At 32.7% G+C, this 15,325-nt stretch overlaps 1 protein-coding gene across 1 annotated transcript in view; it reads right to left on the bottom strand.

Moving 5' to 3' along the window:
- Positions 1–7,692, bottom strand: part of ALDH1A2 (aldehyde dehydrogenase 1 family member A2) — a 104,797-nt gene extending 97,105 nt beyond the window's left edge. Inside the window, 1 exon segment of the mRNA XM_053717523.1 lies at positions 7,075–7,692. Coding sequence (XP_053573498.1) covers positions 7,075–7,191 — 117 coding nt within the window. The 5' untranslated portion in view covers positions 7,192–7,692.
- Positions 7,693–15,325: the final 7,633 nt, after the last annotated feature.

Here is a 15,325-nt window from a genome sequence, read left to right on the forward strand (position 1 = left end):
ATGTGTTCTTGTAAAGAATAATTTCTTCCTGTAAGGAAGCATAACAGAAAGGAAATGATTATTTTATGAATATCCCATTGCTGCTTGGATGAAGTAAGGAGCAGATATTCCCCTGCAAGATTTACACTACAATTTACTATTTAGTAGTACGGTGGGAATTTGATCAGGAAGCACCTTATGTCTGTGTGAAAGCATCAGATATCACTATTGTTATATCTTTTTGTATAGTTTAACATATAAACCAAAAGTTATTGAAACATCTGACAGATGACGAGATTATTCAGGTCCATGTAATTTCTGGGCTTCTAAATTACTGGTACAACACTACAACTGGCAGCGCTGAAGCTAAACCACTGGTTTTCAGATGTGTCCTCAGGCCTCCCCAACAGGTCAGGTTTTCAGGATTTACCTTGGGTGAGAGCAGGTAAAATAACCATGTTAACTAATCAGCTGATTATTTCACCTGTGCTCTGGTTCAGTTTACCTCAAAATGTGGCCTGAGGAAAGGTTTGAAAACCAATCTACCTGCAGTGGTGACAGTGAATGCTTTGTTAATTGTGACATATAAAAGCTTTCACAGGTTTTAGATGTTTAGATATAATCATTGTCTACAATTGTTCTATACAGTTCAGAGACATATTCACATAATATTTGGTTCAGGAAAACAAGATTGCTGGACCCCCCTTACCCATTTATGAATGGTATAATATTTAATGTGTGTTATTAGTATGAGAAAATATAATAAAGCAAATTGGAAACTTTTTTAAAAACTGTATACTATGTATCACAAAAGAACATTTTTTGGGTTTCAAATACCTACAAATTGTCCCACAAAAAAAAGGTCATAGACAACAACAACAACAAAAATAATAATGTGATCATCGCTGTTTTGGTGAAACATATTGATAAAAGAATAAAATGTGTTAGGAATTTGAAGCATAAACTTTTTGAGGGATAATAAAATATCAAGAAAGCTACATATATTATACCACACCATTTACACACTTTTTTTTTTCTTCCTAGTGTGTCAAGACCTGATCTTTAAACTAGCATGTGCAAGATTTCACTGAATATACAAATATGCATTTCATAATTGGCTGACGGCTGTCACATGATCTACTGGAAGGAAAATTGAACTTTGAAATTCATCAGAAAAATCTACCACTCATTTGAAATTCAATCTAAGTGTGTTTGGGTTGTCTTTTTATTATTCATTGTTTATTATGTAACTATATTGTGTTAAATGGTCCTTTAAACATAACAGGGCATATGTTTTAAGGAATTCTGGACTACCTCTGTAAAGTTCTCTATTTCTTTATAAAAGATTTTTTTTTTATTTCCCCACGTGGATTCTTCTGTAACTGAGCTTTATTATCAATGTGTAATTAACTAGCGCTATAGATCAGAAAAACAGATAGGTGCATGTTTTAAAGGAACCTCCTCTGGTTTAGGGAACTAAGTCAATTAACAGTGGATCATAATTTAGGCAAAACCTATTTACAAATCTGGGATAAAAATTTGCATGCAATCCATAGTATGATTTATGTGGTTGACTGCAGATGCAGTGTGAATAGAGGAGAAAAGAGTCAAATAATAAATAAAAATTAGAAAACAAGTGTTCAAATTAATTTAAACTATAATGTTGTAGTATGCATATCATGGATAAGAGTTTGGAACTACTGTCTTAAGAGGGAGATTAATACATCACTATACATGTAAAAATACTCAAAAATAGGAGGGTAAATTAATGCCAGTTGTTCCTAACAAAACGATAAACAAGTATTTCAACAGCTAAAAACAAAGACTGTTGTGTCTTTAGCCTAATACATATGTATTACTTTTGGATGAAAAAAAAAAAAAAAAAAAAATAAATAATAATAATAATAATAATAATAATAATAATAATAATAATAATAATAATAATAATAATAATAATAATATATATATATATATATATATATATATATATATATATATATATATATCACAAAGCACTGACTGTTCCTATCAAGTGATCAAACTTGTAGTTTATTCCATAGTGACGCGTTTCAGGGTGTTCAACCCGTCATCAACAGTCTATGGAGTAAACTACAAGGTTTGATCATATATAAAAAAATGTTATATATATATATATATATATATATATATATATATATATATATATATATATATATATATATATATATATATATATATATATATATATATCGTCCATGTGTATTTGCACTCACAATGTCATATATTCAGCAACCAGGGTGCCAGATCAATAATATTCACAGCGATCTTCAACAAAGGACTGCACTCACTGGGTTTCCAAAAAAATACTTATTAGGTAACGTTTCGGGATTCGCAGACCCCTTCCTCAGACCAGAATACCATTCTGGTCTGAGGAAGGGGTCTGCGAATCCCGAAACGTTACCAAATAAATAAGTATTTTTTTGGAAACCCAGTGAGTGCAGTCCTTTGTTGAAGATCGCTATATATATATATATATATATATATATATATATATATATATATATATATATATATACATACACACATAATAGCTGCATTAACTTCTGCTAGCTCACACAACCAATAACATTTAGATACTACAGTTATAAAGGTGCATTACTGAAGATTAATGTAATTAAATCCATAGCTGCTATTTGGTATTGCTATGAGCCCCTAATGTAATCCATTAAGCAATTCTCAAGAGGGATAACAAGTGAAATGTTGTTATTCTGGGTTCACTGCTTTTATTTTCCCAGAAGGCCATGTATTATTAAAGCTGGAGGACTGAACTACAAAAAATAGCTAAAAAAAAGTAAGAGTATAAACAGAGACAACCGTTTAAGAAGAACGGCTAATATTTAAAAGCAGATGTAAGTGGTATAAGTCTAATCAAAATACAATTTATATGATTAAAGGTACATGAAACCCAAAGTTTTTCTTTCATGATTCAGATAGAGAATACAATTTTAAACAACTTACTAATTTACTTCTATTATTATTCTCTTGGTATCATTTGTTGAAGGAGCAGCAATGCACTATTAGTTTCTAACTGAACACATGGGTGAGCCAATCACATTCAATATATATATGCAGCCACCAATCAACAGCTAGAACCTAGTTTCTCTTCTGCTCATGAACTTGTCTAGATAAACCTTTCAGCAAACGATAACAAGAGAAGGAAGCAAATTAAATAATAGAAGTAAATTGGAAAGTTGTTTAAAATTGTATTCTCTATCTGAATCATTAAAGAAAAATTTGGGGTTTCGTGTCCCTTTAAGTAAACACCAAGGCATATGCAGAATTGAAATTTCCTTACCACAACTGCATTTTAAAACAGATTCTCAAATCTAGACAAATTTTCCAAAAGCAAAGCCCAAGAGAGAGATATTTGCATTGAGTGAAAAAAGGACGTATGTACAATGTGTTTCATAAAATACATCAAGGTTGATTCCAATTATCATTTGAAAACTATTGGTATGTAAGCTGCGGATGAGAAACTAATTTTTATTTTTTTAACAGCAGAACTCCCCTCTCCGTTGTTGTTTTGGTGACAAATGGCCCCATATTTAGCATGTGCTAGTCTTGTTTTCATATGATATTCCCCAGCTAACAGGACTTCATCAGCAGACAACTCTTCATCTTATTACTGAGTACCCCAAAAGTTATAAAAACGCAACATTTATGGTTCACATGAGTAAAAAACAAAAACAAACAAAAAAAACGCGCAAATCACCCCTGCCACTTGATCAGTTAGAAAAAAAAAAAAATCATAAAAATAATAAATTGTATAGCATTTAATTAATAAAATCTGTAACCCAAAGAATACATACGATATCAATAATGCCCCTGTTCAAATTTCTTATACAGAGGTTCACACATATCTTAATGGTTTTGGAACATAACAGATAAATTAAATGCGTCACATATTAACATCACTATTAAAGAGATGAAACAATGTATTAAAGGCCCTTCAATCTGTGACACTTGCTAAACCTGTGAAATCGATATTTTGTTTGTCATTAATCTTGCAAGTTTCATTTTTCAATTACAAAATCTGGAAATTAATTACAGATAACTTTTGTGTTATTCTTAGGAAGTTAAAGATTTTGAGATTCAGAGATATTAATGACAGAAGCTTTTTGGGACGATGATGATTAGAAAAACTCACTGACAATATAAAATGAAGTATAATCCCAGCCTTGCTTGTTAAAAAAGGACCTTTATTAAACTGTATGAGAGTCTATTTGGACCTATTATAGGCCTTTAGTCATGACTAAGGGCCTATAATATGTCCAAAATAGTGTTGCTAACATCCCTATGGACCCCGATACAGAATACTAAATATTCTTTTTTTTTTTTGTTTCTTGTGTTTGATATGGAAATGACAGTTTTATTCCGTGCTTACAGAAGAAGTTTGTGTGCTGTTTTTCAGTTTTCTTGACATATTCACAATATAAAATGAAGTTCTGAAATCTTTACCTGCCAGAAACAAGTGCAAGATTGTGATCAAAAACACAAACTCTTGAAAACCTTATTGAATTTGTTTTTTTTCCATAAACTTTGATGCTAAGAATGCCTCTCTGATTGCTGCTGGTACAATTTTCAGTTCAGCACTCAGGAGAAAGTTTGGACGTTGGTTATTAAACTCATTTTAAATGCATCCCCCCCCCCCCACATAATAACATTAAAAATTTTGATTTAGGAAAATAGACATGTTGACATGGTATGGCTAAAGTAACTAAAGCAGTTTAAATAAAAATGATGTAATGGACTGCTCGACAAACATCTGTTTGTTTATAAATCGGATATACCCATAGAGGATACAAGAAAACCTCTCTTTCCTTCATGCACACAATGCACCAAAAAACAATGATTTAATTATTGTTAATAACAAAGGCAACCCCAGAAAAAGACTCCCCAAAAAAATAATTTAGAATATTTGGATTAGGACAAGTAACATTTTGAAGACGTATAAAGTTAAACATGTTCTCTAACTAAGTTTATATTTTTGAGATTTTTTTTTTTTTTTTAAGAATGATTGAAACAATAAAATAAAAAAAATAAGTATACGCGTGATGAAAGAAATAAAACTTCTATGTCATATAATAAATTACTTACATACCCTGAAACTTCACATAGATAAAATGGTCAAACTATTATACAGAACTTTCACATTAAAATAAGAAGATTCCTAAAGGTTAAGTGTATTATTTTTTCTTGTGTTAATTTGTTTTCTACAAGATATGGGGCCACCTAGACTTTATGAGGATTCTTGTTTCTTTCAAATAATTTTCTGGCAATTTCATTAACAAAGAACCCACCACACTCTACCACTAAAAAGGGATCACCAATGACTCACATAAAAATATATTGCAATGCTTAATCTGGCTAATGTCAGTCGTACTTCTGGAGTTCTGGTTGTAAAAGGATAGTGATTTTATATATATATATATATATATATATATATATATATATATATATATATATACACACGTACATATATATTATACACACACAGATGTGTATCGGAATCATTTACCTTTATCAGGGCCTTCTACTTGTTTATCTGTTGAATTAAAATAAAGAAAACATTCTAGCTGCTAGCTTTTACTGGGGAGAATTTGATTCTTAACTAAACTCACAAAAATAGATTTTAAATATGAAAATCATAACATTTTCCTAGGTGTGAACAGAAAGAGCCCACTAGAGTCCTCTCACATTTCCGCCTTTTAAACTTTCAAATATTTGGTGATGCAAACCATGGGAATTATCTATTAAATACTAAAGGAAGTGTGTCATCACATAAAAATGTTGCAATTTCTACTTTTTTTGTGGAAAACAAAACCCATGTCAAATTATGTACTGTTTTAAGATTACAGGATTTCCTTAACTAGTTTTTGATAGATCTAAAAGTTGTACAGTATTTATCATGTGACCTTGGCAGAATAACACACACATATATCTATATCTATCTATATCTAAAAATGCAGACATATGGTTAGGAAAATGTGCCATAAATGCATTCAAAGAAAACAAAACTATGTAGATCAGCTATTCAAAATATACAGTACTTGTTTTATGTGGTTAAATACAAAGTAAAATATGTGGGATGTTTTAAATTGATATTACATGTGTTTATATACACACACTCATGTTGGTCCATTAGAAGAAGAAAAAATTACCCAGTGTGCTTTGGAAAGTATTATATAATAACTAATGATTTAGTTTTAATCCCCATTATTTTAGGTACATGTATGTAATAGCAAAAATATTGCAATGTGTATCTACTAATTATATATATACACACACAAACATATATTTAAAATTTAAATTATGACAACCTAATATGTTTTACAATAATTGAGTTTTTGAATAAACTTCTTCCATTTTAATCTATTAATATGTTTAGAGCTTATTTTATAACATACTATATTATCCTTTCCAATAAATAAAAAAAAAATACATCATCAATAGGTCTAATTCTAAAGTAACATGAGCATAAAATAATCAAATCACTTGGCTATTTAAGCATTTCAGAAATAAAATCCATAAAACTATCAGATCATTTTACACTTAATTAAAACGCAAGATGCTTTTATAAAGTTTGTAAAATAAGTTACATCTGTATAGTGTGTGTGTAAACTGCATTTTTTACATAGTTATACAATGTATTTCCCAAATACAACAGATTGAATGTTTCTATAGTAAACTTCAGCAAATCGCTTAAGATATTACACAGCTTGAGGTGAATCGGTTACCTATTTACAGAACATTTTGACTAAGAGTTTAGAAAATAGAAGCTGTCACATAGTAGATTTTTCTGCACAAACTTTCCCCCCCCCCCTTTAGATGCCTTTTGCAGCGGATATTTACAAACAGTGCCCAGTTAACTACTTAATGCATAGGAGAAGGAACAGAGCAGGAATAACACTGTCTGTATCAGGAGCACCATCTGATCTTTGGTTATGTGCAGAAATAAATCAGAACGCTGTATATATTTAGCAAATTGGCAGTGCCAATGCAGTTATTTATACAGAGACAATGCTCCCCCAGCTGATGGCTGCAAACATCACTTACCTTAGTGTGCTTGATCTCAAGGTTAGTGGTGGGAGAAGGCAGCAGATGCAATGATGCCATCAATGCAGCAGGATCTGGCTTCACTTCCCCAGGCATCTCGATTTTACTGGAGGTCATAGCTGGATACTGTTACAGGATATGTTCTTTCCCCACTTTAATCTAATATTTGTTTATGGCTGGGGGAGATGAGTGTTCAGAAATGTGCTCTCTTCCCCTCTATATAGGCAGGTGTCAAGCTGGGTCTGTTCTTATTGGACATGTGGGCAGGGGGACGGTTTTCCTACGATGATATAATTACAAACGTCTATTTACATAAAGCCAGGCCAATTCCAGCACATCAGCAGTCAATAGGACTTCCCTTTAACACCTTCTATGCTGCTATGTACTTGTAGCCACCCAACACCTTACTACAAGCACAAACTATTTAACATGTTCAGTGGGCAGCCTCTGCATACAGCTACAAGACGAGAGAGTTTAATGCAGCTTTCTATAGTATTTACATGGAATGATTAAAGAAGAATTAGCACCCTTGTGTGGTGTGTAATTCAACGGAAAACCAAATGGATTTAAAACAATCAAAAGAAAGTGTTGCTAACCCTGTGCTTATTAGGCAGCCTAGCTGCATATCCCAGAACTTAATTAGACCCATTCTGTTAACAGGGAATTAGCCATTCACCTCATCTAACCAACTAAAGATACTTTATCCCCCTTCTGCAGGATGTAGCTGCTGTAGTAACAATGTACTACAGCTTCATGGTGAAACTAGAGCATGCAACTAAATGATGCCTAGATATGTAGTCACCTTATTTAGCTCCAGATATATTCTAACGTCATTTCATTATTATTTTTGCAATCTGATTATGTGTAGTGTGTCAAATTTTACACTTGTATAAAATATAATTTAATCATATATAAAATAATTATATCTCATTTTAGGTCACTGATAAAAGTACTTGATTTTTATTAATATATATATATATATGTGTGTGTGTATTTGACATTTGCAAATGTATTGATTGAACTACCACACATCCATCTCCGTTAGCTGTATGGGAGTTGGCTGTGTAAGTATCTTTAGATAAATAACACGTATCGTGTATATTTGTATAAGCTGTGTACAGTTTAGTAACCCACCTTACTCTGGGGTGACAGACTATCAAATGTACCTACAGTCCTACTCGGTGCTGTGCTATCACCATACTGAGACTTGTGCACAGACTGTATATCCCAAATCATTGTAGCCACTTACTCCACCCCAGAGCAGCTGAGTACAACTTAGTGCATAAGCTCTCTCCATAATGCATTGCTCACATGGCTAGTAACAGGCAGCACATTCATTAAACACCCCTGTTTATACACTGATATAAGTGTGTATGTATATATATATATATATATATATATATATATATATATATATATATATATATATATACACACACTCTGGTAACGATGTGCATTAGGCATCTACATCTGCAATTGTAACTGGTTTTTTACGTTTACAAATAACATTCTAATTATTATTTTATTTTATTTATTCAATTACTTTAATTGTTTACTATATTGTAGCATTCTACAACCGCTGAAACAAAAAGGAAGCAATAAAAAATATATACATAATGTAATCGGATATTTACTGTCAAATTGTATTTTCTGCTTTTATTTAAGATGTATTTTGTCACAACAAATGTAAGGTTTATGATTTGGTTTGGAACGATTGAACAAAGCTAGGAAGGCGTTTACTTAGCAGCATTCGTTTTATTGCAGTTATCTCATACTTTGTAACAAATATTAAGCATAATTATACTGCAATGATTGGAGTCAATTTATAGGCAAAACATTATAGGATTTGATCATTAGACTGTTACATTTTTTATTGTTCTAAATATTTTTTAATAATAAAAAACACCCTTCTATGGCTCCTGCAATTGATATGTGGCTCCTAAATATTTTGCTGGCACCTAATATTGTTATAAAGTGTAAACATCCGATATATAAGGGGATTTGTCGAACAACACGGATTTTTCTAGAGAAAAAAATGGTTTAAGAAAGAAATCTGTCGAATAAAAAATATTTATAATTGTTTTCGTTTTTCTGCAAAAAAAAAACAAAAAAAAAAAACTATTTGCAACACATGAAAAATGTTACATAATATTTATACTTAAATATATATAGGTATTTATTTACATGTACTTTTTTCCTTTTTAAAATAAATTATTACATCAATAGCAAATGAAGATAAACAAGTATATAATTTAAGATAATTATTAGGCTGATTGGTTCAGTTTAAACATCGTTTTAATTAGGTGCAACATATCAGCATGTAATTTAATTGTGCTGAAATTAAGATAATAGTCCTACTTACTGTTTGTGACTTAATTTTTCTTTGTTTTGTTTTTTTTGTATCAGTTAATAACAGTATTAAAATCTAATTGCCTTATACCTATCCTTTAGTTTGGACAAGACTTCTTACTTTTACAGAAATAAAAATAACAATGCTTGCATAACTTCCTCTGCCCATTAACTTTCCAGACAAAAGGGTCTTAAATAGATATTTGAGTTCAGATTAAAAGGCTGAGAGGTTGTAATTTGTAAATCAGTGTTTTACCAGATCTCGATCTTGGCACCTTATCTCTACTGTCTTTATTCTCAGCATGCCTGATTCCCAAAATGTCCTGACTGCTTGCAACACCTTACATCAAAGAAGTCAACTCCCAGTATGTGACAGTGATTAATGCAATCAAAACAGACCACAATAAAGTCATTATTTCCAGAAACCACTCAAACACCTGCATAGAGGTTTGCAGAGGAGTATAGCGTGTGATTACAGTGCCCTCGTCTGGTCATTATGCAGTACTACTCGCATTTACATTTTTATATTAAAGTAATAAGTAAACTGATAAAAATTGATATTAAAAAGTTGTGACCACTGACAATCTGTAACGCTGATGCATTTTTGGCCTAATTTAGAATTTCACTGGGTTTTCACAATGCATTATTTTATATGCTTTTCACAAGCTAAGGAGTTTATGTGATACAGTGGTAAGAAAGTAATATGTTCTAAAGCTATTTATAGATTTTACTAACATTGATACAGCAGATTTTAACAAATCAATGTCAGAAGCTGCGTTAGACCACAACTAGGGTGGAGTGCCTGCAAAAAGTTCAGTGAGGTCTGAGGTGGTGCAGAAAATAAAAGTCTGTTTTCTGCTTTTAACCCCTAAGGACAGGCCATTTCGGGCTAAAACTTCCCCAAAATACAAGAGTATGTTTAGCATTTTTGCTATCACTCCATTTAAACAGACATAGAGCCTTGTTTTTTTATTTACCTATCAAAACGATATATATTCTTTTAGTAGTAGACAACCCATTTTGGTATATTTCATGCCACTAATACACTGCCAAATGCAATCAAATAAAACAAATTGTTAACTTTTTCCCCAAACTTTGGGGTTCTTACTGAAATTATTTACATACCGCTTGTGCATTCATAATACAACTTTATGTAAAAGCGTCTCTGGAATCCCCTTTATTTTGAAATAGCAGACGTGCATGACTTTGCCATTGCTTTTAGGTTATTAAAAGGCCGCTAATTGCAGCTGTGCACCACACTTTTATTATTCCCGACAGTGAAGGGGTTAATAAGGAAGCCTTGTAAGGTTAATTTTAGCTTTAGTATAGCTATTACCCTCCGATCTGACACTTCCCACCTCCGGATCCCTCCCAAACAGCTCTCTTCCCTCCCTCACCCCCACTGGTTACCGCCATCTTATAGTGGCAGACAGTCTGCCAGTATGCAATTTTAGTGCTTTTTTGTTATAATTATTATTTTCTATAGTGTAGGATTACCCCTTTACCTTCCCACCTCCATGATCCCTCCAAAAAAGCTCTCTAACCCTCCCCCCTCTAGCTAGTTTCCGCCATCTTAGGTACTGGCAGCTGTCTGCCAGTACCCAGTTTCCTATAAATCTTTTTTTTTTTATTAAAAAAACAACAAAAAAATTCTGTAGTGTAGATGCCCCTCCCCATTTACCCCACCTCCCCATTCCAAGATTCCCCCCCTATTCTCTATTCCCCTCTCCTCTCTAGGACCCCCTCCTAGTCTCTGTATTGATTTTTGCTGCAGGGTAGTGGTCCCACCCCTTCCTCCCCCCTTCAGCAATGGGCCGCTGACCCATATCCCTCCTAACCTTCCCACACCACCAACGATCAGCACCACTCTTACCTGAGGCAGAGAGGGACACAGAGTGTCTCACTCTGCACATCTATTTCTGCACTGCCCCACCTAGGTAGCGTGCACATGCCTGAAGCACTACATGACACGAAATAGCGCTGCCATCTAGTACTCTTGCTAATGTAAAACATTGCTGCAAAACTGCTGTCATATAGTGCTGCAGACACGTGCACACTCCTGAGCTTACATCCTTGCTTAAAGGGTCACAAAATGCAAAGACAATTTGTTACTAGAAGTAAATTGTAAAGATTTTTTTGTCCCTTTAAACATGGTTATATACAAGCAATTGAGCAATAATAAACTGCTCTAACACTTTTATATCCCTTTAATATACCTTAGGAACACGGAAAGTCAGGTATTTACAATAAAAGCTAACAGGAAAGAGCAATAATTAGAACCCCAAAAACATAGAAAACATTATGTAAATATCTGTAAGTGTATATTATTTTCATCTTTTTTTTCTTCTTTTCAATCTTTATTAAAGACAATAGAATGATACAGAAGCAAAAACAAAGAAAAAGACACATCCATATGTTCTCTCAATGTTCACAATATTCTATTAATAAAGTATATAGCGTTTACGCAATCAATACAGCCGACAGTGTTTCCTTTAATTACTAGTAGAAAACAATCTGTGGGTATCTCCTTCGCCAAACATTAACACAGTTACCACAATAAATTAGATTGACCTAGTGTATTCTTCCCATATAAAAGGGATTGAATAATATTCGTCCATCCTTTTGATTGGGGAAAAAATCGTATTTTTCTAGAGAGAGAGTAAGTGCAACTTGTGACCTCCAATCTGCCACATTGGGTAATGATTTTTTTTTTTCTACATTCTTGGTATAAGTCGTTTTGCACAATCAATCATAATAGTCAAAAGTTTAGCTCTGTAAGAACAGGTAAGCTTAGTGAGTAAATGCCATAGAAATATCAGGTCCTTCCGTAGATTAGTGAAAAGTACCTGCTCTATTTCTGGCACAATGGAAAGCCAATAGTTTTGTATTAACAGGCAATGGCACCATATGTGAGCCATAGTCCCTCTTTAGATGCAACCTCTCCAACAATTTCCACATACACAGGGGTAGATTTTCACTGTCTGCTCGGAGTGAAATACTAACAGTATAGTAGTTTCATATTTATTTCAGTAATCCCTATTGAGAATGGGGATTTACTCATATTCTGAAAAATCCACTGCCAATGTTTGTTAGTAAATGTAACTTGTAACAGGTCTTCTTCCCACAGTTTTGTATGAGTAGGCAATGCCTTAGAATGTAGCTGCAGTAGTAGCTTATATGAGATTGATAAAAAAACATCTTTTCTTTCAAGCAATGTAACACAGAGATTCAAAAGGTGTCAAGGGCCCTATAATATTTTATTTATCAGAGTGACAAGATATAAAATGGCATTTTATTTGCATCTTGCTGGATAGAATCAGCGATGACTTAGAAACATTGCATACAGAACAAGGGTCTTTACTTACTCAGAGGTCTCAAATGACTTGCAAACACCCCAACTTGCAAATTTTGATAAATCAATTAAACATAAAAAGAAACAGACTGTGTAAAAAACAGCAAATAACTTACTTGTTTTCTTGCACAATTAGCACTTAGACATTCTCAGAGTAGTCCCTGTCCCAGGATGACAAGAGCAGAGAATTTTTAAAACCTACCTTTTATTCTGTCACTTCTGAGCAAATTGGACTCCCCGTTATCTAGTCTATTTATAGTAAGACAGTAGTTTTATGACATCAGGCTAAGATACACCTTCCTGTTAGAAGTGGAAGTCCATATTCAACACTTTAAATATATAATTAAATACAGTAGAATTGCATAATTGACAGGTAATGCAATAGTTTGCACTTTGAATTTCAAATAGGCAATGAGATTTTTTTTCTAGAAAATTTCAAAGTAAATTCCATTTTTCTCCCTTGTATCATGTGACAGCCATCAGCCAATCACAAAACACATATAAAGGTGCTGGTACATCAGAAAGTGTGCATATAAAAAGACTGTGCACAATTTTATAATGGACGTAAAATGTATGCTATACCTGATAGCTTATTTTTTACTTTAGTTTCCCTTTCTCACTGGCCTATTCCACACAGTCTTTGTTGCACGCTCTAGTGACCCATTTATAACTGTACCTCATTGGCCTCACCAGAGAAGGAAACCTAGGTTACATGTCTATATTGTTTTATTTACTACTTGTAATTGAATGTTTTTTGGGAATTTCAATATTGAGTTTAAAGGGACAGTATACACCAATTTTCATATAACTGCATCTAATAGACACTGCTATAAGGAATAATATGCACAGATACTCATCTAAACATCCAAAATAAACCCATTTAAAAACTTACTTAGAAGCTCCCAGTTTAGCTCTGTTAAAAAGGTAGCTGGAACACCCACTGCAAGTGGAAAATGTAGACCCTCCCCCCTTTCCTTTGCATATAAAAAAGACCATTTACACAAACAGGAGCAAGCTGGAGTAGGTATACATCAGTATTCTCCTAAAACTTTGGGGCTTGGTTTGGAGTCTGAAAATCAGAGCAATGTTATTTAAAAATAAGCAAAACTATACATTTAAAAAAAAAAAAAAAGACTGCATGGGTTATATAAATGGATCATCTACAAAACATTTATGCAAAGAAAAATCTAGTGTATAATGTCCCTTTAATGTTTCTTTAAGATAAGACTACCTCATAGTAGTACAAAGTCTTTATTTGTTTGCTTGATGTTCATGTAATTGGAGAATCATGCTTTTCCAACGTTCCCAGAGAATGTGAGGTGAATTTTACAATTGTAAGAATACCGGCCCTACAACATTGTATATATTGATTGGTTCATAAATATAGGAGCTCTTTTATATCCCTAAAATGATCACAACAAAAGAGCTAAGATAAACAGTACAATAGGATTTTTAAATGCTATGCTTCTGGGCTGCAAAACAATGCACATAATGCTTTTAAAACATTTAATTTATGTGTAAATATTTGAAACATAGGGTCTAACTGTTGATGTTTCCTAAGCCTGTATAATAAAATCAATTTAATTTCCTTTTAACTAAAACCTTACTTGTGGTTCTACATTTATTGTTTATTTGATAATATACAGCTTCTGAAAAATTTACATAGGGATAATGACCAGATCGTTCAAATTTCAGATGAATGAACACAGATTAACCATTCTAGTTACAATAGATTATCAGATAATGAAATTAACACCTCTCCAGTGGCAAAACATGTTAAGGATTTACAACACAAATTAGCAGACACAAAATATTCACCCATTGCTTGCGTTCCAAAGCTTGTTAAAGGTGGAGATACAAAATGGATACATCTCCTTACAAGTTTTAAATGAAACAGGCTACATTATCATTTCATGTTGAATTGGTTCCTATAGCATGCATGATATCCAGGGATTTTGTGTCTGCTGTGGCCATTTTATTTCTTGTTGACTTGCATTGGGATACAAAGAGCTAATAAACTGGGATTGTGTGTGTTCACATTTAATTAGGTGCATCAAACTAAATATACTTTGGCTTGCTGTGAATTACATTTTAAAGGGACAATACAGTCAAAATTAAACTTTCATGATTCAGATAGGGCATGCAATTTTAAACAACTTACCAATTTACTTTTATCATTATATTTTCTTTGTTATTCAGGTATACTTTGTTGAAAGCTAAACCTAGGTAGGCTCTTATGCTAATTTCTAAGACCTTGAAGTCTGTCTCTTATTTTATTAGCTTTTTACAGCTAGACAGTGCTAGTTCATATATGGCGTATAGATAACATTGTGGAGCTATTTATGAGTCCGCACTGCAAGTCTGTCAAATGAACTAAAATAAGGGGGCAGTCTTCAGAGGCTTAGATACAATGTAATCACAGAGGTAAAATGTGTATTAATAAAACCGTGTTGGTTGTGCAAAACTGAGGAATGAGTAATAAAGAGATAAGCTAATGAATATTCTACAACAATCACCAATAAAGTCGATAAACCATTTGATAAGTTTTTC

The sequence above is a fragment of the Bombina bombina genome, chromosome 6, assembly GCF_027579735.1.
Source record: "Bombina bombina isolate aBomBom1 chromosome 6, aBomBom1.pri, whole genome shotgun sequence".
Classification (NCBI taxonomy): domain Eukaryota; kingdom Metazoa; phylum Chordata; class Amphibia; order Anura; family Bombinatoridae; genus Bombina; species Bombina bombina.